The sequence below is a fragment of the Limulus polyphemus genome, unplaced genomic scaffold (assembly GCF_000517525.1).
Source record: "Limulus polyphemus unplaced genomic scaffold, Limulus_polyphemus-2.1.2 Scaffold1384, whole genome shotgun sequence".
NCBI lineage: Eukaryota > Metazoa > Arthropoda > Merostomata > Xiphosura > Limulidae > Limulus > Limulus polyphemus.
In genome coordinates this window covers 233,792-260,715 of record NW_013666994.1, presented here as the reverse complement: position 1 = coordinate 260,715, position 26,924 = coordinate 233,792, and the positions used below count along the sequence as shown (strand labels likewise).

Here is a 26,924-nt window from a genome sequence, read left to right as displayed (position 1 = left end):
CCTGAAGAGGTGTAGATTGTGACTGACCAAAATAAGGTGCCAGAAAAAAAAGAGGTTTCAAATTGTCTTCTCCTTGATTGTATTCTTCCTCAGAAACATCAAGTTAAAAAGGAGAAGAAATCGCTGGCCAAACATATGAATCTAGTTCCCTGTGAATTAAGGCCTGTACCTCCTATGCAGATAAAGTCGAACCCAAGTCCTGGAAACTCGTACCAGTATCAATGTCGACAGTAACGGGAACTTCCATATTCAAGACATTGAACTTTGAATGCATACTAAGTTCACTTAGAATTCGGGAACAAAAAACAAATGCCAAAAAAAAAAATGTTAAAACAATTGAATGGAAACACAAAAGTTTAAAACTGTTGAACAAAAACAATTGTAGGTCTAAACAATGTAGCGCCAATCGAGAAAGTGAGGATTGAGCAGAGGGAGCTAGCTGCACCAATATAGGTGGTGCAGTAATATTGGTGGAGAGTAGTCACATGCTAAAAGTACATGTTCAAAAATTGGTGTAGTATATAGACTGATGCACTGAGCATGAAAATATTTTTATCAATGCTTGAAGGGCAGAAAGAAGATCATATAAGAATAATAAAATTAACTATCCTTTCAACAATACAACTGCAGTTGTTTTTCCATAAACTTCAAAAGGTTGTTTTAACTTAATAAAAACATGTGGGTTAATACCTGTTTCATGTGCAATCAAAAAGGACACCTATACCTAAGCATTTCAGATCTATTTTAAAAGTCAGACTAAAATGTATAAAAGGTTTACTTTCAGTGTTAAAATGTAAAATCATAAATATAAATTATAATTGTATATCTTTAATTGCAAATTACTAAATTAATGAAATTACACAAATAGACATTAGATTGAAGTGGTAGAAATGGACACTAATTTCTACCAGGGTAAGTTCATCATAGATGATCTGAGAACATAATTCACTGACCATATAAACTAAGAATATCAACATAAAACAGGATAAAATGTGAAGAAAAATAAAAGATCGGTGTTTCAGCCACAGGACCTTTTTATTGAACATAACTGACAAACGTTAGACTTAAACATTGAACTTTTTACCATTATAGTGATTTTCCTCATTTTTTTTAATAACATTAAGTTTTCACGAATATCAGACAATTATCTTATTTTGATAACATTTATCTAAACAAGAAATTTCCAAGAATTTTAACAACTCAGTAATTTCCAATATTGCTTATAATTCTTTTGGATAATGAATAGGTTCATCACAGATATTTTATAACTTGTGATAACTGAACAGAAATCTTTTAGTTCAAGATTTTGTGAAATAAGCAACTTTGGCTGAAATAACAAAGAGTAGGTAAATTCACAATGTTAGGAAAACACGTAGGTTGAAGAAATTAATTTAACTCAAAAACATTTTACCCTATAACCCCAGAAATTTCAAAACGTTCACCTTTCAAAAGCACTCAAAGATTAGGTAAATATATTAAGGAATTAATATGGAGTTTGTATACCTTCAGAAATTTTTTTTATTGGTCAACTATGGCCTATATATTTTATTAAACTGAAGAAGCAATAAATTCCCCTTCTTCCATTTTGGCCATAAAATCTGACTTATTCATTAAGGTTCTTACAGAATCAACAAATGGATATTTCTTTAACTTTTCATAAACATATATTGTTTAAATTCACTTCTTTTTTGTAAATCCATTTGTTTGAAAACTGATAAAAAAACATGCAGAAGTTGTGTTTAATGATGTGGTAATTCTAAGTCGTGTTCGATAACTACAAAATCAAAAATATTGTATGTATGTCAAAGGAGTTGATATTAATGATGTGACTCTTCTGAGTATAATTACCCGATAATGACCAAATAAATTCCTCTTCTACCATTTTGGCCATAAAATCTGAATTATGCATTAAGGTTCTTACAGAATCAACAAATGAGCATTTCTTTAACTTTCACATTTACTATACCTTTAGCTTCTTATTGTTTTTCTGAGCAGTGTACATTTGAATCTCTAAAGCATAAATCTCAAGAAGTTGAGTGCCTTTCTTCAAGTCATCAGATCCATCGTCTGTCTATTAAAATAGTGCAAAGAAACTAAAACATAGATTTGTTTACTTTCATACCACAATATTTTTATGTGAAATTTAACCACAAAACTCAGTCACATGTTAAATGTTCCCAGTAAATATATCTACCAGCTTTTAAGTAGAATTTACTACATACTTCTTAAAAAATAATTGTTTTCAGATAGAAAGCACAGGTTTGAGATGTTTACATCTTTCTGAAGAATGCCTTTCAAAATAAGATTTTGGAAAAAGAAAGTTTCATTTAGTTAGATGATGATGTTTTTTTGAGATATTTCATTTCATCCAATAAACATTGACAACAAGCTGAAGCGTGAAAGTATAAAACAGCAAACTACTCAAACCCATGATTTAACTAAGAAACAGTTTTTTTCAACAATTACCATCTTGGCAGCAACCTACTTAATAACAAAAATACTTTCAGCAAGAAAATAAAAAAAAGCCTATTCACAGCACATTTTCCATGTTATATATCCTTTATAGCAGAGTAATAATTAACAATAGCTAAATACTCATCTAAACTGTTTTTTACACCATACAGTGTTAAATGTTGAAGTAAGTTAATTAAGCACCATTTAACAAACCTTACAACTGCTCACTTTTTATAATTTTTTATCAACTTAAAGAAAGGTTTCAGTTACCAATATATGTTTTATATGTATTGTGCATTAGAACTGAGTGGTTAATTAAGTCAATTAATTAATTAAATATAAGAATAAATTACCTTGATTAGCATCTGGTAAAATAATCAATTCATCGAAATTACAATTAAACCCAATAAGCTCACAAAAATAATCAACTAATCAAAACTAGAGTTTTTCATTATTCCAACTATCCAAATCTCATGTGAAAATGGTTGAATGCAATCAATCAATGAGCTGAAAGATTAATTGATTAACATATTCAACTAATCACCTGGTTATAGTGGGCAGAGCATAAGTGTATATTTTAAGTTCAAAAGTTTACTTTCAATCTTTTGTACCATACAGGACATATGAGACCCAGTTTGACACATTCTCTACAATTTATAGAAAAATAAATTCATTTATCAAAAATGATTAATTACCTTAAACACAAGCCTTCAAGAGATTGTAATGTATAATAGTATGTTATTTTTAAAATCATAGTTTTACCAAAAAAAATTAATTTTCAGAGACATCATCTTAATTTTTTTCCTTTCATCCTGAAGTGAATACTATACCAATCAACAACACGTTCTACAGTAACTTACCCTGAAATTATTTAAACAGCAGCAGTTGGTGGAAAGGGAGGAGAGTATGAGATCCCAATGTAAAACAGTACTCTATAACTATTTGGATGCATGATGTGGAAACAGAATTCGACTTAGGCTTCTCAAGTCTCTAAATGACCTCAAAGTCTCTTTAATTTGAGACAATGTCTCCTTTCCTTAATATACAACAAGGGGGTTGATTGTATTAAAACAATTTTAAATATATATATACAAATGAACAAATCACATGGCAATCATAGCCAATATGAAAATCACACAAAATACCATCAACAGATTACACATTAATGCCATTAGGTGTTATATACTAAAATAATCAATATATTTATTCCAAATGACTGATATAAATAGCATTTAAGCCAAGATTGTCTATTGCATTCCCAGCCAACCTGATTAGGTGTAATCAATCAGGATTTTTCTCTCCACAGTATTGCTGCATTGAGTCAATATCCTAGCAAACAGCATTTAAGTATCTGTGAATGTACTTGAATCACTGTTTTAACCCAAAGTTACATACCTCAGAAGTTTGAATTGGCTGGTGTGAGTTAGATTAGGTGATTACATGTGTAGTGAGAGTGATCACTGATGTAGGTAATCTAGGATTGTGGGATACTGCACGAATGCCATGGTCTGACTAAAGTGTGATATCAACACAATTCTTTCTGTTATTATCCAGTGATGAATTCTTTTTTTCCCTTGCTTCAGCAGGCAGAGTTTGTATAACTCAGAATTGTTCAGAAACATTATATAGTTAAGTACTTTAACAAAAAGCCTACAGATTTTCAGTAGCATTTCTTGTTGCCAAAAATATGAAGACTGGATAACAGAAATGTTGTAGAAAAACTGACCACAAATGCAAACTTTCTCACTAAGAAAAGTTAGTCTGTAAATGTTTTAAGAATTAATTTTAAAAATCTTATGAAAGATCTACTATAGCAAAATAGGAAGTATATTGATGTAAGAGTTAATATTTTCGAAAAGAAACTACTGACACTCTAATAATTGAAAAATCCATTTTGTTTCTACAAGAAAGCAACAAGCTGTTTTTACTTGAAAAATGATTGAACTATAAAATGAAAGTGTTTCATCCTTATGGCTTATACACCAACATACAGAGGTTGAGTATGTTAATTAAAACAATTATGGAGCCTTTCACGACTGGTTCCTCTAAATCTGACACACATGCATCTTGATAATAGCCCTGCTGCACAGTTTCCATTGCAAAAGACTCTGTCATAAGGTTATGTCCACAAAAAAAAACTACTCCTTCCTCCATGCTTTCCATATTCCATTTAGTGTACAAGGAAGACCATTTCCACATGCCAGTTTCAACACTTCAATCAGATTCAAATTATTAGGCACTGCATCCAGCAACTTAACTTGTATGTCTTTGTATGGAATTGCATGAATACCCATTTTATTCTCCAGCTGTTTCAAGTATGCAATGGTTCAACAGATATATCATGGAAGCCACTTGTGTACACGGTCATGCACTAGCTTCCCAGATGGAGATGCTTTTTAATTATATTGCACACTTTGTATTTATGGATTCTCAACTGTTACTAGATGCCACACTTTACTTATCACGCTTGGGGTACAACTTGTTGCAGGTCTCTTTATGAAAGTTGATCCATATTACTTTCTTTTCTGATGAACATCCCCTTTTGCAGGTTCTAAATCCTCGACTTGAACACATTTATCTTCTAAATGTATGAATATTTGTGTCAGAATCGGATGTTACAAACAATTCTGAAAAGTAATAATTTTCAGTGGCATAACAGTACCAATGAAATATTTAACAATGTCAAAATTTAGTTCTAAAACATGTCATTCCACTGTAGCTTTATATTGGCTATGGTTTTCATGTGACTATCAGATTTATATATACTTCAAATTGTTTTAATATAATGTACTCACCCCTTTGTACATATGATGATCACAACATAATGGAAAACTTTAACCAAAGATGTTTAATTCATTTGTTGATCTAGATGAAACCAACCAATGGGTTGAGATCATAGTGCTCATAGAAGTTTCCCACACCTGCTCCACCACTCAGTTCAAATATTAACAGTGAAATCATAATCTGATATCAAACATCTTTTAAGCATATCTATCAAATGCTCATTTACAAATGTAGAATGAATGATCAATCATTTGTATTTCAAAACACATGACTGATCATAATATACCTGACTTGCATAAAAATTATCTGAGTAGTGTGACTGATATTATTTCATAACAGTGGTTTGTGAAAAAGTCAAAAATACTCTATACAGACATTCACAGCACAAGTAAGTTCTGAATCAGAAGTGATTTAGAATTTACAAAAAACAAAGTTACTGCTGTGTAATTTCTCCTTCATAAGATAACTAAGCACTCAAGATGAGTCACCAAACCATTCACATGTCATAATTAAAATATGCCTCAGGCTTACAGTAACTATACTGTAAATGACAAATGCTCAAATTAAATTTTAGAACCCTGGAAAGGCAAAAAAAAAGAATTGTTGTTCTTTATGATCTATAATATCAGGAACATCTCTAGTTACATCTCTTGTTGGTTATAACTTTATTTTCAAGGTTTTGTGCTATTTCATTTTCATTATAGTTCTACTACGTTTAAAAGCAACTATGAAGGTTGCTTCATTAAAGTAGAGGACAGAAGACCCTTTATTAACTTTGATACTTAACTATGCTGTGGGCATGATATCTGTATGTGTGCATAGAACTGCAGAACTTACAGAATATACAAACTTTCTCTGTATCCCTGCAAATTTGTATCCCAAAGTTTTCTAGAGGTTATATTATATATTTTGTAAATCACTATAGCTTGTCCTGTGACTACCATATATTTTCAGTAAGATAACATGCTTTCACGGAAGTTCTGAGATAAACCCCCGAGGAGTCTGTCATTCACTACTTTACTTCTGCAACTGTATATTGCTCTATTGCCATGTTAAACAAGATATTAAAAAAAAAGAAGGAACATGAGGGAATCCTTATTAGCTGTGGCACTTGAAATTCATTTAGGCAGGATTAGAATAAATTAATCTACGAGACCTTTTTCTCCCTTTTTATTAGCTATATTTTTGTGCCCCAGCAATACCAAGCATGAGGTGCATGTATACAGACCTGATTTGATTTTACTACTCATCAGGATCTCTACCAGCCTACCCCTCAAATTGAAATTCTATAAAGCAGGATTAGAGTAAATTAATCTGAGACCTTGGGCATGTTTAAATGCATCAATCAAAAGGGTTTGACCTCCTAAGTCCAAAAACTGTAATTAGGTCTCAAATCAGTCAAGAAATGATGGAGCTATAAGCTAAAAGCGTGTACTTGAAAAAAAAACTCGGAGCCATTCTATTAGCCATTAATTTTTGCAAGAAGTTTCCTTCCTTATCATCCCAGAAAAATTAAAACAGTAAATTTCAGAGACTTAAGGTTCAACTAAATAAGTTCTGAAAACTAGATACCCATAAAGTGTGTACTGTATTATTACATATCAAGACGATTAAACGTGAGAATCATAAATAACATGTTTTAATGGCTTTGAAACTAGGTAGCAAGAACCACAACATTGTAACAAAAGTGAAAAACATCTGCAGGGAATAAATACTGTTGCCACAGTGATGGTGTTAATGTACAAATTTCTCATGGGATTGATTTCTAAGAAAGACTAATAACTGACTAATCATTATGCATCTCTCTGCATTTTATGAAAGCAAGGCATGATACTGTAATTTCAAACAGCATGGATTAGAATATCAACTGTAGCATACAACTAACTATACGGCTTAAATGGCTGTAGTAAAACATCATATGCAGTGTACATATATTATTATGAATTATTATATTAATATAGAAAACAGATTTGAAAATACACAAAATTTTCCATGTACATAAAAACAAAACTTACTTGACAGGATTGATGCAACTGTTTTAATATTTTTGACAACTTTAAATACTCGCATCTGTCAAAATATAATTTCCCTAATTTTGTGTTAGTTTTAAACCACAACCTGTCATTTTTGGCATCTTTCAAAGCTTCTAATGTTGTTTCATAAAACTCCTGTAGTAATTCCATCTGAAAAAAAAAATTAATTGTAAATAAATGTTTTTACATATATGCAAGTTATCTGAACATAATCAATATCAACTTCATACCTCTGGATTCATGCTTTATTAGAAATTTTGTAAATTCCACAGTGATATTTTCTAAATGCTATGATTTCTGATCCATGTCAACTTGAAAAATTTTTATATATTCTGTCCAACTTGTCCATCATATTGTTTGCGTATAATAACCCAAAGTAATATATTATATATGCCATAGCAAAGCTCAGTAGCTTAATAATAAAAATAATGCAATGGGGTAAACTAGTACAAATTGTACCATTCTACCTCTGGTGATTTCAGGTATTAATTAGATGTATATTAGAAATTTTTAAGCTTGCTACAAATACAGTTAAAAATCTAAAAATACTTTATGTGTTGTAACTTGTACCTTCTTAAAAGGTTCATTTCTGAAGAACATTAGAACAAGCAAGGAGACAGAGAGTCATACTGCATACTAAGGCTACTTTCTGATAAAAATATCAGAAAATTAATTGGATTACTCATACATCATGTGCCAGTTAATCAATAAAAGTAGTATACCTTGTAAACCACAATTATTTATTATTATACATATTATTATATATATATACATACACTATATGAGATGGGACCAAATTAATTTGTTCCATGAATAATTACAACAAAATGAATATTAAATGATGAGACTAAAAAAAGGAATTTTTACTTTCTAATTTTCAAAAAGCTAATTTTGAGATTATGGGAGAAGATTTATCATTAGTGAATTAAGGTAATGAGTTAAAAGCGATATAGAACATTTTAAAAATAAACTGATTTTAATTCGAGACAGGAATGTTCCTAAAAAAAGGAAAAGAAAAACAGGGAAGATCAAACTTAATTGGTTAACTATGTATATAAGTAAGAAAAGGTGGTATAAATAGAATAAGTTTAAGTTCAAATTTAAAAATCTAAAAGAGTTTACGAGAAACAGCCAGCTCATAATGTTAAAAAACAACAGTAAGGATTTTTCTAAATATAATAAAGATAAACTGAATTGAGGATTGGGCCCTTAAAGGATATGGAAGACAAAGTTGAGATAGCTGAGTTTTAAATATTTTCTTCTTTTCTGTTCTTACAAGAGAAAATATTAGCAATACAGTACTGCCTCATTATAATACCATCAGTTATAATGCTGTGTTGCTTTGGCTCCCAAAAATTTAGTTATCATCTGCTGCTTATCTCATTGTCACGTGGCTTCAGAGGATGAAGTCATTACACTCTGTCATGAAATAAAGGAAAAAGTGGGAAGTCCTGAGTGCAAAGCCCAGAGATGTGAATATTAAGTTCAGATGTGAACTTGTTATTGGCAATTAAGGTAAGAAAGGAATTCGGACATGTGACTCGACTGTTGAAATAGTAAGAAAGTGTCATCGATATAGCATTTGTAAACGACAGGCTCAAAGTCACATGGGCTGTTTTCTAGCCATTTGCATTCATGGTAGCATAGAAAACTATTGGCTATCATTGGACCCAGTGAGAATTCCATCTATCTAGTCATAAATGATGTCATTAAAGAGGAAATGGTTTAATTAATTGGTATAATACTCCCCCATCTATATCGCTCTCAGGTTGCACATGACTCTGAATGGTAGCATTATAATGAGGCAGTACTGTATTACTTACCCTGGGCATTCTATAGGAATACTGAATTTGATCTGAATTATATATATACTATTGCCTTGGTGGTACACATAAAGGTTGAGAGATTAAAGACACATGTAGAAAAGGCACCAAAACCACACTCTTTTTCATTTTTGGTATGTCAATACACAATGGACAGATGAGATAAGAGTTACTCTGGAAATTACGGACCAATTAGTCTTACTTTTTTAGGAGGAAAAATTCACAAGAGTTTGACAAAAGAAGTTTTGCAAAACATAAGATTATAAAAAACAACAACATAGATTCACCAAAGGGAAATATTGTCTTACTAATCTGTTAATATTTTTTAATTATGTTACTTGTTATCTCTATGATGAATGGGAGTGGACTTCATGTAGATAGATTTCAAAAATCTTATGATAAGGTGCTACACTGAAGGTTACCCATTATGGATTGTGGAAATATTAGTTAATTGGATTGAACCCTCATGGGGAGAGAGGCTGTCTCACAGTTTATTGCCTGATTATTGTCTTATTGATTCCTTATCATTTGCTTTTCCTAGCTATACCATACAGTACTTTCTTTACCAGCAGTCACATGTCTTCTGCAGCTTTGGAAATCCTGCTCATCATTACCACCATCATCATCAGCAGTGTAACCACTCACAGCATAAAAACTGGCTACTGCCAACTCTGGCACCAATGTTATTGGCAGGCAGGAAATTTGAGATGAATGAGACCTCCACCTGAACAGAAGTTCAGCCACTGCTGCCCAAAAGACATGACAATGGCAGCCAAGGGCTGATCAACAAACAATCTCCAATTATAATTATTACTGTATGGTTGACCTTACATAAGATTTCAGCACTAAAGTGGCATTTTCACGAGATAGCCATAAGTGGACTGAGGCCTGGGACTTGTACAACTGCGAGGAGAAGCAGTTTTGTTGGAATGACACTCTGCCCTCTCAACTGGAGAAAGAAGTTATCAGCTATGGAGCTGTTGCAGATAAGAAAAGCCTATGCCAAGGCCAGTCACTGTTCAACTGTCACTTTTGAGGGTCTGCTGATGAAGTTGAGGTGAGGGGAGTTGGACATTGTGCTTGCTGTTGGGTAAGTGCATGTTTTATATATTTTTTTAAATGTAAATGAAAGTGTTGTAAACATACATTTATCTCTGCATTTTGTCTGTTTTATTCTATCCATGTCCATCATTTTTCGCCAAATTCATGTATTTCTTATTTATAAAAATTTATGTAAATGGATTTATTTCAGTCGGTTAAGGGTAGATATTGATATAAGTGTACACATTTTAAAGATTCCAGTGATATTTCTTCTCTTTTGTATGTCATTCTTAAAGTGCTTATTTATACCGTTATTCATCACAATATTTTGCTGTCACTTACACTAGATGCTGAACCTAACTAAGCATACTTGATATATCTTTCAAACAGATAGTTTACCACAAAAATTTCCAGATCTGTGATTTGTTGCTAACTTTTCATATTAGATTCTCCTCTGCAGGAGCTACAAGCAGCTTATATCAAGAAACCACAAATTGCTTTACATTGTTACAGATAAATTATAATCTCTTCTAGCCACCCAGATGAGAGTCCTAAGTAAGCTCTTAAAAGATTGGATGAGACCAATAGTTATATTGAGATGTTGACAGAAGTGGAACTCCTATTTATGATCCACTTTTAGTAGCAACATAGATCGTACCTGATGATGACAAAACCTTGTTGAAACGTTGTACATTTGCTGTTATGTTAAACTTATATTAAAGTTTTTCTTCATTACCCGTTCATGCTGTCTCCAACCATTATTAGTCAAATTTGAATAGATCAAAGTGTGCTATAACAGACAACATACTCCCTAAGAACATATTCAAATGTTAAATGGTACTTTCTTGTGTATTCCATTCTGGAGACTAGGAATGCTAATGGTGCCAATCGTCAAGAGGTGGAATGCCATTCCAGATCATTCTGCTTTTAACTGAACCTCTGTACGATCTTGTAAGAATCTAAAAACACAACATCCTGTGATTCATGATACAGAATCCCATTTGATACCTTAAAAAGGATCCTACTGAAAGTAATACCTGACCTGAATCATTCATTATGCACAAGATCTTGACAGATTCCCAATTCCTATGGCAAGCTCTTGTTACTAATAGAGTAACTTCCTGAAATAAGGGTTTACAGGATCTTAATTGTTTTTGGGCTTATAGAGTCATAAAAGTCTATCAAAACATTGTGTCTACTATAAGACATTCCAATAATTGAAACAAATTTAATAAACCAAAAGTCGCAGTGCCACCAAGCCATGTGACTCCAAGAGATTCAGATTGAGATTTTATTTAACCTTATGTGTAAGGGAGAGTCAAGGTGTATAAGTCACAATCTTTTTACCATTACATTCAAGATTTAATTAAACAACAATAAATGTATTTCAATAGACCTGGCACCAAAATGTAGTTTATAGTTCAAAGTTTTAATTTTTTAATTTCAAAAGGAAATATTTACACTAATTCTTAATTTTCACTTCTCTTTATTATATGATGCATCTGGACTCTATATTGCTCATTTTAGATTTTCTCTCTACCCTGAGTACCTCAACAATAACACACTTAGGCTATAGACATTTGTAAGTCAGAAGATAAATTTCTGGCTTCCAAACTTCTTGCTTCACTAATACATGAAAAAAGAATCAAACCTAAATGCTAAGATCCTCCTATCTCATCCTGTCTTTCAATAAATGTCAATAACCCTCCCTGACAGTTGCTATTGAATTATTTATAATCCACAGAAAGAGCAGATTGTTCTTTACAAGATTCATTAGGAGGCTAATTTATTTTGGCATTGTAATGAGATATATAGCTTAAATTTAATTTTTTATTATCATTTTTTTTTGCTTCAAGCAGAAAAATAAATTTTTTAGTCTTAGTTAGAAAGCCAGTTAAGTTATGAGACTCTATTTTGTTGCCTTATATATGTTTGAATTTTTACTGTACTAACTAACTTAGTGAAAAAAGGGAGGCCTATTTTATACTCACAAAAATCATGTGAAACAAATGCTTCACTCATGATGCTTATGACCTATGGCTAATTACCTCCAACTGTGTTTATTATTTTGGAGGAGAGGATTAGTGCTGAAATAATTACTAAGTACAAGAATAAAAACGAATTTAAGGAAAACAGAAGTAAAAAGATTACCAGTAGAAACTGTGAAGAACTACATGAAATAAAGGTTAACAGTAGAAATTGTGAAAAACTACAAGAAATAAAGGTTAACAGTAGAAACTTTGAAGAACTACAAGAAATAAAGGTTAACAGTACAAACTTTCAAATAAAGGTTAACACTACAAACTTTGAAAAACTACATGAAATAAAGGTTTTATGCCAATAATTTTATGGGTCAAACTGAAAGCCAGCTTTTACAGCTAAGCCCTGTAAAACTTCAATCATACATAGAAACATTACACAGATGTCATATTTTTCATTTGGACAGCCAGTTCTGAATCAGTTAAATAATTTATCTCATATGCAAACACCTTTCACAAAACAATCAAGTTTACCTTTAATTACTCTCCTGCCCAAATTAACTTTCTTGACGTTACTGTCTTTTTAAAGGATGGAATTTTACACACTGACTTGTACAAAAACCTATAGACAGTCCACAGTATTTTCACTATAAAAAACTATCACCCCACTCACACTAAATGGAACATTACCAACAGTCAAATTCTTAGAATAAAGAAATTCTGTTCAGTTGAAACAGATTACAGAAAATATGCCAAGGATGTAAAACAAACCATGTTACAAATAGGATATAAAGATACTGAAATTGACAGACAGATTGAAAAAGTTAACAACACTCAGCAGGAAATAATCTTAAAGCAGAGTAATATTAAAGTTTCAAATAGAATTCCTCGTTATTACTTTAAACTAAGAAACATTTCGCACATTCTGAGAAAACATTTTCATCTCCTAGAACTGAATGATCAACTTAAACAGATATTTCCTGAAGTTCCTGTTGTCTCTTTCTAGAAAAGCAGAAGTCTAAAAGATATCCTTGTTCATGCAAAAGTGGATTACACCCTATCAAAGAATGGTTGTCATTCATACAGTAAAGCTCATCGTCTTCTATTAACACCGAAAAAAAATCTCCCTGTTGCTCAATACTTCAACCAACATAGTCATTCTATTAACAATGTTACTCTCATCAGCATTGAAACCAACTTTAAAGCTGACAGAGAGATAAAAAAAGCTTATTGGATTGTTAGTCCAACTACTGTTCAACCTTGTGAAATAAATCTAGATCCTGGAATCAGCAATCTCCGATCATTGGTTTGTTCTCTCTCAGAAAAATGTTGTTGTTTTTTCACGTAGTGTTAACTCTCATTGTTTACCCCTAATCTATCTAATACTAGTTATTTATGATAATTTTCTATGTCTGTCTTTAGAAATTGATCTGCTTAACATCTCTTTCAGTTAATCTCCATGTGTCACCTTTATTTTACTTTAACAACACTTAAGTAACGTTTTCTTGACCATTTCTGAAGCAAAACAACTCTAACACCTTCTTACATAATGCTCTCATTTCTGGTGCAACAAGGCCACTTACAACATTACATTGAAAAATATATAAAAACAGTTCTCGGAAGCCCATGTGACCTTCATGATGTCACTTAACTCCCTTTTCAATTTCTCCATGAAGGAGAAAGATTCACCTTCTGAAAGTGATTTGGGCTATAGGGTTTTATCGCTTGATATATAATGCAAGTACTTTTAGTAGGTTTTACTTGCAATGTTTGCATTGAATGTATCTTAAGAATTAAAAAACAGTTGACATAAAACAAAAGGTCACAAATGTGTAAGCCATTCACTCGGAGAACATAAGCACATTCCACTCTTATCACATGGGCACATATTGAGTGTATAGGTAACCAGGACATTTACCTTATGGTCAGACTTTCTATCATGAAGATACAGAGAAAAAATATAAAATAACTGGGAAAGATCGAAACTGTATCCTATTCTGTCAGTGAGATTAATGACAACCCATTAACATTTGGTTTGTAATGAGTAATTTATGTTGGTCCTTTCATACAGCTCTCACTTTATGTCTTCATACACAAGAAAATTTTCACTTATAAACCCTTACATGATTAAAATGAAGGTACTTTCTTAGATTTTTGAAAGTTTAAAAACATCTCAAATTCAGAAAATATTCAAAGTAATATTTATATTTTACCTGAATTAGCATAAACAGTACTGACCAATGACAACTCTTGTTTAAAAAATATAGCATGCACAATAAAACATTGTACTGTACCTGTTTTGAGGTTGAAATGTAATCTAGAATTGAGTTGATAGACTTTTCAGAATAATTTCTAGTGACAGCACTCTTGATGTAAGTTAAAAGCTGTTTGTATCGCATCATCATCTCATTGTAGTTGCACTGCAAAAAAGATTCCATATTTGTATTTGAAAAACTACAGAACTTTATACAAGATATACATGTTTAAGAGATTATAACAAAAATTACAAAGATACTAGAAATATGCATTTGTTTATCAAAATATTACTTTTTAAAACCAAGCTTCTCTAAAAAACAACATTCATGGCATCATTATGTAAGTTTTATGTTTTGTCAGTCAAGTACATGTTAATTTTCAGATTGTAATATAGCTTTATTTGACTAATGAAGTTCAAAACTGCTGTTGTGTCTAACCTATTACACATGTATAGTTTTATTGCTTTCCACTACATAATGTACGAGTGATTAAAAGGACAGAAAATTACTAGTGCATGTCTTTCTATTTATTCAAATTGTAAAAATGTGCTAACTTTTAGTAAATGTATTAGCATTTGCTTGTCCAAAATTATATTGATGTATTTTGGACTTCATAATAAAACTGATGATGTTGTCATCACACTTTTACATTTATATTCACATAGCAGAAAAATGTTAAAAACATGCAAGTGCTACCTTACAGTACCTAAAATATACAGAAGCATTATAAAAGTCAAGTTTAAACCCCTATTAGAAAAACAAAGTTCTAGATGTTTTTGCCTAGAGACTTATTATGTTAAAGCAAATATCATAAGTTAGAAACTTTCATTTTAAAAAAAAATTCTATCTTTTTTTACAAATCACTAGTTAGGTCTCACTTGGAATACTGTGCATAATTTTTATCTCATTGTCTTAGAAAGGATATTGAATTATTGGAAGGGGTTCAGAGGAAAGCTAACAAGATGATTTTGGGAATTGAAGGGTTATCTAATAGGGATAAGTTAAGGTGACTTAATTCATTTTCTCTTGCAAGAAGAATGGTGAGATGTAACCATACTGAAGCTTATCCAGGGTATCAGTATAATAAATGCCTGTGATCCCTATGTGCTGTATCCTGAAACAAGGTCACAATATTAGGATTTGGAGAATACACGGCAGTTAAGACAGTTTTATTTTTCTAACAGGGTAATTGGTTTATGAAATCAGTTGCCATCAGCAGTAGTGGATGCCAGCACTTTAGATGAGTTTAACAGGGGAATATCAATTTCCTATAAAGTAGAGGATGGATTTAAACTTATACTTTTATTAAGGGAGTGTGTGCAGGGGCAGCCTTGAAGGACCAAAGAGTCCCCTGTAGTCTTACGTTATGTTAAAGTGTTGATATTTATAAACAGAAAGAAAATTGAAACATGGTGTCTGTACTAAATTTATTCTAACATATGTAACAAGAAATACTTAAGAACAAGTTCAGATTTTTGAAAAAAAAAATTAAAAAACACATTTTGTGTTAAACAAAGAAAATAAAAGTATCTGACGTACCAATATTATTAATGAGCAGATTAATAAATATAGCAGACTACTCAAAATATCTGCATTCAAACATAAAATTAGTTAAAATGCCACTTTTAATTATTACCATATAGAAAATAGCACATGGTTATCTAATTTTAACTCTCTGTGGTAATTTACAGGTTGCTCATAAAACACTTGAGCACTTAATATCATGGCAAGTGTTGGGGATCAGTAAATTAAATGCAGACTTAATACTTAAATATAAAGTTAATACTTTGAAAATATATGTTCATAAAAAATACTTCAAATGAAATTTTGAGATTCTAATATGAGCAAACAAATTAAAGTTGAGTCCAACAGAAAATTTGAAAGGTTGACATAAACTATCTTTGTCACTAGAAAGTCCTATAAATCAGGTCTATAAACAAAGTGACAAACTGCATGCTACCAGTAGAGCTGGATGATCAGTGAGATTTAATAATCAATTAATTGCTTGGCTAATTAATTGATTACATTTAACAAATCAATTATTCTCACATCAAATGGCTGTAGAAAAGAGAGTAAAAGAAAGGAGTAAAACTTTTGGTAGAATGTTGTTTAATATGTCCCTCAGGAGCCAAGGGGTGTCTTTACACTACAATTTGTTGAATATGAAAAGTAAGTTCAATCCAGAAACCCCAAATAGGGTGGTTTTGGGCATATCTTTTTGAGACAACCTCGAGACAAGTTTTTGTTTGTTAATTGAAAGTGAAATACAACATCCTCAAGTCTCCATACTAGCTAGTACTAAGGTCTACCCGCTGGGAGTAAATTCAGTATATATCAATAAAGCCACATTCTCAGCATCATTAACAAAGTAATTGTCAACCTTTTATGCTTCTGTTATCATCTTTTTTATGTTTAGCTTTCAACTGAGATATGAACGATTTCACCTGCAAATTGGTAGGGAGGGTCAAAGCATCACAATAGTCAGCAGTAAGATAAGCAGACAGGAACACTTTGAAAGCAGCTAGAGGCATTATATTGTACTTGGCTTCCTGCACAACATCTACCAAAGTGGTTCTAAATGGTTCCTGAATACCTCTGCGTGCCATTTGGAGACTTCCATGTTTCTTATGCTTGGCCATTAAGTTTGTGATGCACTGACGGATTTCAGTTACCTTACCACGTCAAATCACTTTTTGCAGCCCCAACGCTAAAAAAGTGCGGGAAATGCCTTCTTTTTAGACAATAAACATGTTCAAAAAATTTGAGTTCAAATTAAGAAAAACCAGATTGGGTAGTTGTTTTTTTCAACAAAAATGTCTCACAATGGCTCTTGAGGGGTCCATTAAAATATAACCTCAAAATGTACTATTTGTCAAAAAGTTAATGTTGAGATGACCCCACAATCACCGATTGTTTGCTTTTAAAACATACAGTAATACCCCTTGATTTGTGTAAATCAAATAAACTGATAATGTTTTACTATCACTGATAATAGTAATAATGTTTTTAATTAAAATATATCATGAATGCAATTAAGAATCATTAATTAGCCAGTTAACCAATTTGTTTATGTACATTGTTTGAGTATCATAAATATAAGAATAATATTCAATAAGAATATTTCATCATACTTACTAAAGCTTACCTCATAACTTCTCATCTAAGAAAATTTCTGTATCATTAACATAGATATAATTTAAAACAAAAACACTTTCATTTGAACTAGAAACTTTCCCATAAAATCATAAACTACTCCTCAAACCACTATACTTACTCTACCATGATGTGAAAAGTCAATTTCTTGCTCTATCCAATCATATTTCAAATTTATTTATAGCGTTTTTTCAAAGCTGTGTTTCATTAATAAATGATCAAACCACTTGATGTGACATCATACAATCGGTAGAAATCAAAGTATGTACAAAACTAAGCAGAAAAAAGGTGATATGTTAGGTTAGGTTGTTCTTTGGGATGGGTAAAAAATTCTAAGAAAAATTTACAAGTGTGTTGTTTACATATGAAATTCCTTGGAGCTGTGCATAAATGTAAACCTGATCTTTCCCCCATTCTTCTTCATGAATCCCACTAAGCAGATGTTACAAAATGCTAAAATATCAATTCTAAAATATTTTTGAGTTAAAATTATTAAAATACAGTTAGAATTAACATAAAAATTTGTGGCAAAAAAGTAAGAAAGTCAGGGGAAATGCTGTCTTTAGATACAATAATTTAGTATCAAGTTACTTTGATAATCTTCAACTGTGTGCATGAAAATGTATTATACACAGAAAGAAGTATCATGGGTTTCTCCCTACAAATTTTCACAAGACTACTGCACTAAAACTGCTGAATTTCTGTTGATGAAAATAAACATATTACTTGAAGATATTTTTAAACAACTTTTTATATTACGTTAATAAACTTTATTGCATTAAATATAACCTCTTATACTAAAGATTTTAAAAAGTACCACTAGTTTCTGCCATAAACTTATATCAGGTGTCAATTAATTAACTACTACTTTCATTGTTGGAAGGAAAAATTGTTTTTCAAAACAAGTTCAAGAATACATGAAATTTGGCTAACAATATTGATGTACATAGAAAAAATAAACACTATTTTAAACAGTTTCCAACATATAAAAAACTCATTAATTGTAAAACCTATCTGGCAATTAATATATATATATATATTCTTTTACATTTGAAAACTGTTTAAAATACTTCATCTAGCAGGATTTTATTTTTTCTATGGACATAAGTATTGTAAGTGTATAAAGAATACTCTTCATAAGTGCTTGTCACATGATCAGAAGGTTGGAGATTCAGACTTGCCAGTTCCTTAACAACTTCCATCAGAACACAAGTTCAGAAAAAGTAACAGGTACACAATGTATAAACACTAAAGAATAAAGTTATTCAAATTATACATTATGCTATAACACAATGTAAAAACAGGTTTTACACCTTATTCAGCATTAAAGAATGCATATATGCAATTATAGATCAAAAACATAACACAATGTAAAAAAAACAATAAATGGATTAATGAAGGAAAGATAAAAATAAACATAAAAGGAAAAAACATTTTTAGCTATCAACCTTCTTCAGAGAACTTTTTAACCTGTTTAAAGGAAGCAAATGTTCCTTTTATTCCCTACCTTCCTTACTTTCCTAAAACAACTTTCTAGTTTTCAAAAACTTAGGTTTTTTTACATGTATGCAAACAATTAGTAGAAACAGACATCAACACTGTAATAAATGTATGATTTACCATTTTGAAGTTAATTTTTATCATCTGTTTTAAAGCTTTGAAACCCCACTCTCCTTTGTCACCTCCTTCCAAATCCAGAACCTAGAATATAAGTGTTTAATAAGGAAAATACACTCACAGACAGGATATGAAAACAGACATTTATATACCTTATGTATTCATTGTTATGTTCTCAAAAACAGTTTAGCTGCATTTAATGTTAAACAAATACACCAACTTTTAAAGCTTAAAAGATAAGACTCCCCAAAATTTTCAACATGTATAAATTAGCTTTTATTTCTAAACACACAATTGCATTTCAACACTTATAATAAATAATATTTTAAGAGTCACATTTGTCAAAATGTTCAGAATTTGCTTTATGTATGTCTAAAATGTACCTCTAGACACCACACACCTATAAATAACAATATAACTCTATGCACATACAGAAGTTTTATAATTTATCTTGCACGACTTTCCAAAATCTAAAATAAACCAAACCTTTTGAAAACTTGACAGAGCAGTTTTAGGTTCATCCTCCTTTAAAGCTTTAGAATTATAGTACTGATTCTCCAAGTCCACATCAGGCTCTGAATTACTATCTTCTGAATATTCCTACAAACAAGTGTTATGATAATACAAACTGTGCTTGATATTAAACTTTTGCCATAATTTTCCAGAATCAAAATTACTAATTTTCATGTGTTATAATAAAGCAGTTAACTAAGAAAATTATATATTTTTTTCATTTTTATTTAATAAGCACTAAAAACATCCAGTAGTTCTTACAACTATGAAACAATTTGTTTTGTATTTTGACATTAAGAATATATATATATATATATATATATTAATAATTTACTGGTATAAACATTACGATAAATATTAGTTGTTTTTTTACTTTTAATATTTCTATTAGTGTCATAAGGTAATGCTAGCACAAGGCCTTATATATATAAAACCAAACTTGTCTACTACCTGTTAATCACTTTCTACATCACTATATAATGAAGCTTGTTTATAATCATAGCAACAATATTTTATTTTTTGAATTACTTAACTGAAAACAGAATGTAATTAATCTAAGTCATATTTTAAACAAAGAATGAAAATGTACCTATTTACTACAAATCCTTCAAAAGTTGATATACTGTAACATTTGTACCTGAGAATGACTGCATTACATGTATGTACAGATCAGCAGTTTGTGTGATATTATCATATCTCATAAGGCTGATCATAACTTAAATCACATCTTTCTTTACTAGCCCTAGAATTTTCTTTATACATCAATGGAATTAGTGATGATATTATTGATAGTGAATGTATTAATAACAGTTCTCTCTTTAGTAATAATGAAGTATTTGTTTAAATGCTCTTTAATGCATTTCAGACCATTACCCATTAGAATTGTTAAATTCTTAGCTGTAGTTGTTTTTATCACCAACAATAAACCAGTACTTGTATGGTATTTTATGTAAGTTGGGAATTCAGAATAATTTAGGTATTACAGTATAAGATTTAATAGAATGTACACCAAGATCTGATAAAACTGTAATGTGTTTCTGTATAATAATTTCTATTCTGGTTTTAAGGTGTTTATGTTATACATCTCCTTACCAAAGGCTTTAATATTTGAAAACTAAACCTTGCAGTAGTTCTTTACATAGATTGTAATATAAAATTTGTTATAGATTAAAACAATTAGTAATTTATTTATCGGCAGGAGGGATGACATACCTCATGCGTAACTAATCTAAAAATTCAGTAATTTCTTTCCTACTTATAACATGTTCATTGTTGTTAATAGTGAATTTCTTTAAGTGGAATATGGGTTAAACCTGTGGTACATCTTCTGGTTCATTAGCTGGCAAGCTGGGTTCAAAATCGTATGATGCATCAAAATATTCCCCACACTTTAAGCTGTCAATGCATTATAAGTAACACTACCAGTCAATCCCTTAACATGGATGGTGGAATCAGGGGCAGTGATAAATTAGTTTTTGTTTTTGTTTTTGAATTTTGCGCAAAGCTACACAAGGGCTATCTGCGCTAGCTGTCCCTAATTTAGCAGTGTAAGACTAGAGGGAAGGCAGCTAGTTATCACCACCCACCGCCAACTCTTGGGCTACTCTTTTACCAACGAATAGTGGGATTGACCGTCACATTATAACGCCCCCACGGCTGAAAGGGCGAGCATGTTTCGTGTGACGGAGATTTGAACCAGCGACCCTCAGATTGCGAGTCGAGTGCCTTAACCACCTGGCCATGCCGGGCCGTCAGTGATAAATAGTGTTAGTAGTTAGTAGCTTTGCTATAAATACAAAAAAATTTTAAGTTTTGCATTTATGGATTATGTCTTTAAGTTTAAGTTTAACTATGTTTACCAATTTTCTAAATGGCATTAGTTTTTCTCAATTTTAATACACTTATGTAAAACTTTACTGTGTGACTTACTAATTACTTGTTTAGGGTACTTATAATTAATTATACTTATACTTTATAGCCTATTCCCGGAATTCAGGATCTTTGTTCATGATGTTAAGCCTACAGTACATATACAACAGTACAAGTCAACTCTAACCTACGAGTTTCAAACTAACTTACTAAATGACATTTATTATTTAATGAATATTAATATACAGTACTACTGCTAGTTAATACAACAGAAAACATATTTCATTTTATATATTATTAGGCCTGATAATTCTTTTGACTTAATGCCAGTACAATAATATATGATATTAACTTCTTACTAATACTACACCGTTACTAACGACTAATGTTGTGTTTGTTAGAAAAAATCTACATAAACTATATTATTATAGTACAATAATATAACAGCAGTATGACAATAATGTCATAAGTACTTTTCAGACTTACTAAGTCATAGTCTTCTTCATCGTCACACATAAAATCATCTTCCGCGTCGGACATTTTTTGAAAATAAAACTATAGCAGAACCACAAAATACTAAAAACCTAATTCTTCAAATTTGGTATTAAAACTACATGTACAACTTCAAGTAATCTCTCGCATCTTTTACGACGCCGTCTATTGGGTAATGTTAGTTGATATATTATAACATATTCTCCTTTGCTTTCACTCTTGGATTCTTAGAATTATATATTATACACATTTGTATTAAATTTTCAAATATCTGTAAATTCCCCTTTAAAAAGTTTATAAGTTATATAAATTATTAAAGTAAATACATTACTTTAGTTTATCACTGAAATAATATGGAGTGAAATTCTAAACAAAAAACCCGGTACTCATATGTGTATACAAAAGATGTTGCTCGTATAGGTAATTTATAACATAATTTACTAAACAAATAGAAAATACATGCAATCATTCTTTTGATTTTTTAAAGAAATGAATACATATAATAACATACAAGTAAATTGAAAATTTCATAATATTTAATTTACCCCAAATATCGCTTTTTTTTTGTTATTTTTATTGCTTCCGGTTCTGTTGAATGACATAAATACATTATACACCTCAATATCAAAAGCATTTATTGAATGAGATAAAGGCTTTCGAAAATTGCAATTATTAGATGAAAACAGGACAAAGTAAGATTATTGCGAGTGTAGTTAAACAACCTTTTTAATTCTTATGTGAGCGTTATGAGACTGTATTATTGCTTGAGCATTGCCAACAGTGATTTCAAAATTTATGTAGGTTCACATTAGAGAAGGTGGCATCAGAAAATGCTGCTGCCTTTTTAAGGGGTTATAGTTTGATATGATGAGCATTGACAACGTGTTATTCATGCTTATATACAAGTTTTCAGCTGAACGACTGATACCGCTATATAAACTCATTTGATTAGAGTAGGCATTGCAGAAAATTAACAACGGGCAAGTAAGAGAAACCATTAATCAAAATAAAGAATTTGAAATGAATTAAAATTTCTATCATATTTCATTATTAGTAATAATAAAATAGGAGAGTTTTTTTTTAATTCTCCTAGTATTAGTGATAAATTTGAACTAATAACTAACTGATAATAACTAATAACTCACTACCTGTTGACTATTGGTGGAGTTTTTAAGTCGTTTTAACTCATCATTTAGTAACTAAATTAACTTACGTAAATGAATAATATTGTGGAATCGCGATAAATTTATTATTTTGTATTACAAAGTGAACCACATATTTGATGATGGATTTAAAGATATATTCTCTTTTCTCAACAGGTAAAATTGAACATATTGTTGTAAAGTGTTCTTTCGTTGAGCGTTTTCTTTTAAATTATTTGGTAAAATAATGCGAAGTCCAGTTAATGTAACAATAACAAGTTAGTATATTTACTTTCTTTACGTTTACTACAGGTTAGCATCACTTGAACACAGTAATAGGCCCAAGTTCACAAATAATGTTTTCACTTTCAAAAGAAATTTACTTGCTGATGGCACTATGACTAACGTTAAAATATACTTAATTGTACAATTTCACGGGTGATTGACCGAGTAACTGAATATATGCGATAACTAATATTTACATGAATGCTCCACTTTGACTGGCACCCTAGAAACTGAAAATTGACTCAATGCTTCACCGATTCGCATACTTATTATATAGTCTTGTTTCTAGACACTTCACAAAATATCTTCGATCATTAACGTTCTAGGTATTCCAAGGCTACTTTTATAAACTTAATTGATCGTAATATCATGAGCCCTCCAGAAAACGTCTAAATTAAAACAATGAAAATATAGCTTAAACAATATAAATTGTGACGTAGGAGCCTAATAAACAGTGGCGTACCTATGGTATGGCAGGTACTCTGGGCGCCACTTGAAGTGGTCGCCATTGAGCAGTTTCTATTAAAGTCAGACAAGCCATCCTCGAATAGTGAAAAAAGAATTTTCTTCAGATGTATGAGCTGTCTTTGATTATCATGGGTGAGAAGCACTAGGATGGCTGGATTGTTAAACCACTTCTATAAATTATTAGGTAATAATACAGTGCTTGGAGCAACATGACCACACGCCTTATAGTACCACTGCTCAGTGCCAACTGGCAGTACGACCATTCTCCTGCGCAAACTAGGGAGGTAGTCCAGAATTTTGTGCAAAATCTTTGAAATTTAATGTTCTTATTAAAAGTGCCAATTTCCTTATTTTAGAGCATTGTGTAAGAAGACCATGAAATGTTGCTTCACGAAGAAGAAGGAAAGTGGAGCTGAAGGACGGAAGAGACGAAAGTTGAGGCAGAGGAAGCCAAGAAGTTGAGCAAGTTGTTAATTCACTTCTTTGAAAAGCCCGGAACAAGTAGTTCGACACGTCCCATGGAGTCGCCTACACCAGCTACAAGTTTGTTAGAATCCAAAGGTGGATCAAGTGCAAATGCGTCACAATCCGAGGAAAAAGTCAAGTTAGATAAATCCGAGTGTAACGAGATTAAGAGTGAGGCTGCCAAAAAGAACGTGGACATGACAGGAGGGGAAGACGATGGTGGTGGTGATGTTGAGTTTATTGAAGATTTTATCTGATGAGATTGAACCTGACGACACTGAACCTAGCAAACTGGATGCAAACCTCGAACTGTCATACCAGAAGTGATTGAACAGCATGACATTGGACTTCTGAAGTACGACAAGGATACTGGAAAAGCAATCCTGCTTGACACGTTGATAACAGAAATAATAAAGCTGGGTTCGAAATATTTCCAGAACAGCGAGGGGCCTTTCCTACCAACATATAACCGCTCAATAAACAAAACTTGGTTCAAGAGGAAATTTGCAAATGGTCATGGTGAGGAAGTGACTTGCTCATGGCTGGTCTATTCCCCTTCTAAAAAGTTTGCATTTTGTGTCTGTTATCTTCTCTATTCCCGGTCAGACGATCAATCCTCATTGAAGCAGGAAAGTGGATTCAACTAGTGGAAAGCACATGAAAGGATTAGTGTTCATGAAAATGCTAAGAATTATCGGGAGGGCTTCACACAGTGGAAAGAAATGGAAAGAAATTTAGCTGAAAACAGAGGAGTTATTGACGCGGAACTTTAGTCACAGATTGAGAAGAAAAAGCAGAAGTGGCGTGATATCTTGACAAGAATCCTTCACTGCATAAAATTCCTTGTGACTCAGAACCTGGCTTTGCGAGGACACAGGGAGTCACTTCAGCTAGACAATGACTCCGATGTAGGAAATTTCGTTGGCTTACTGAAACTACTCGCCATCTTTGACCCTTTCATGAAAGAACACCTCACTCGTGCGGAAAGTCATCCTGGATTCACGTTTTATCTTTCACCGGGTGTCCAGAACGAATTCATCCACATGATGGCATCCACTGTTAGCCAGAGTTTACTGAGAAGAATTCATAAAGCCAATTACTATGGTCTCATGTTCGACTCGACTCCTGATCAGGCACACCGTGAGCAGATGTCAGAAGTAGTGAGGAACATGGAAGCTGATTTTGAGAGGAAAACAGTCCGTGTTAGAGAGTCCTTCCTTGGTTGTACCCAGATAAGACAGAAGGATGCTGAGAGCTTGGTTGAAGACATCTTGAAAGAGCTAGAGAAGGACGAAATGGAGCTAGAAGATTGTCAGTCACAGTGCTATGACAATGCTGCCATGATGGCTGGACACAGAAGTGGTGTTCATTAAATAATAAGTGAGAAAAACAACCTGGCAGTTTTTATGAATTGCGACAATCACTCACTCAACTTGGTGGGTGTACATGCAGCCAACCAGGATACAATGATGGTCACGTTTTTTGGAATCATCAAAGCTCTCTATATGTTCTTCTCTCGTTCAACACAGCGCTGGGAAAACTAAAAAACGCCGCGCCTGTGGCTGTTAAGTTGCAGGTGGAGTGCAAGGACAGAAGAAGTGAAGCCCGTCAACAAGTACATTGAGGAGATACTTCAAGTTCTCCAGGACATGGTAGACAATGAAAATGAGACCAGCGAAACAAGAAGTGACGCAAGGTAGCCGTATAACCGCACGTTGAGTTACGATTTTCTGACTTTGCTAGGATTTTGGAACAAAGTACTCATTCGCATTGATCGTATTCAAAAGAGGCTGCAGGATCCTAGCATGAACTTCCACGAAGGTGCCCTGGATTGGAAAACCCTCCGAGATCATTTTGATGATGAAAGAGAAGTGTTGGTCAGTGAGTCACTCAAAGAAGGACTCGGTCTCTGTCAAGAATGGAATATTGAAGTTGAAAGACACCAGAGACGAAAAAAACAAATGACTGATGAAAATTCGAGAAACGCTAGGTTAACAGCCAAAGAGGAAATGGAAAGAGTCATGAAGGGAACACTCGACCGTCTTCACAGAGAAATGGACGACACTGACTCCAAATTTGGGTTTCTTCTTGATGTCGAGGGACTGTGTTACGGCGCCGACAGTAACGACCTAAAGAAAAAGTGCGAAAATTTGGGCGAACTGTACAGCTCTGATGTTGAAGGACAGCAGCTATATGAAGAAATTTTGGATTGCAGAATGCTGCTATCAAGTCGGGCCAACATGAAAATATCAAGACTTGAAGAGCTTCTCGAATCTATTGTTCAATATGGAGATGAGAGTGTCTTCCCCAATCTTCACATTGCTATTCAGATAATGCTAACCATCGCAGTTTCCATCGACAGCTGTGAGAGATCATTCAGCAAGTTAAAACTAATACTTTCGAATTTGAGAGCCTCCATGGGTCAAGGTAGACTCTGTGATCTTGCTCTGCTGAGCGTAGAAAGAGAAGAAACTAAAAAAAACTGACTTTGAGCACATCATAGACCAATTTGCAGCAGTGAAAGCAAGGAAGGTGTAGTTGTAATTTTCAT

The 26,924-nt window shown here is 32.1% G+C and overlaps 2 protein-coding genes across 4 annotated transcripts in view; one reads left to right on the top strand and one right to left on the bottom strand.

Annotated features, from left to right (window-relative positions):
* The window catches only part of LOC106463356 (COP9 signalosome complex subunit 2), a 44,883-nt gene extending 22,738 nt beyond the window's left edge, over positions 1-22,145 (bottom strand). For all 3 annotated transcript variants that reach the window (XR_002611473.1, XM_013923379.2, XM_022390839.1), the window contains exons 1-6: positions 22,008-22,145; positions 19,626-19,739; positions 19,143-19,223; positions 14,409-14,534; positions 7,254-7,421; positions 1,967-2,071 (exon numbers count right to left, since the gene is read on the bottom strand). Coding sequence is in view for 2 of the 3 variants with exons in the window: in XM_013923379.2 (XP_013778833.1) it covers positions 1,967-2,071; positions 7,254-7,421; positions 14,409-14,534; positions 19,143-19,223; positions 19,626-19,739; positions 22,008-22,061 (648 nt within the window). In the remaining variant the exon portion in view is untranslated. The remainder of the gene's footprint in view (positions 1-1,966; positions 2,072-7,253; positions 7,422-14,408; positions 14,535-19,142; positions 19,224-19,625; positions 19,740-22,007) is intronic.
* A 2,281-nt stretch (positions 22,146-24,426) lies between these two features.
* LOC106463354 lies at positions 24,427-26,859 on the top strand. Its single transcript, XM_013923377.1, has 3 exons — positions 24,427-24,603; positions 25,228-25,732; positions 26,117-26,859. The coding sequence occupies exons 1-3, from the start codon at positions 24,427-24,429 to the stop codon at positions 26,857-26,859; spliced, it is 1,425 nt and encodes a 474-aa protein (XP_013778831.1).
* The last annotated feature ends 65 nt before the right edge of the window (positions 26,860-26,924 follow it).

Excerpts from the sequence above, each read along its gene's own strand:
- LOC106463354 (XM_013923377.1), top strand. The coding sequence starts at position 24,427 with ATGGAGTCGCCTACACCAGCTACAAGTTTGTTAGAATCCAAAGGTGGA. Across the intron at positions 24,604-25,227 it reads AAGACGATGGTGGTGGTGAT|AACCTGGCTTTGCGAGGACA; the intron begins GTTGAGTTTATT and ends CTTGTGACTCAG. Across the intron at positions 25,733-26,116 it reads CATGATGGCTGGACACAGAA|GATTTTGGAACAAAGTACTC; the intron begins GTGGTGTTCATT and ends TGACTTTGCTAG.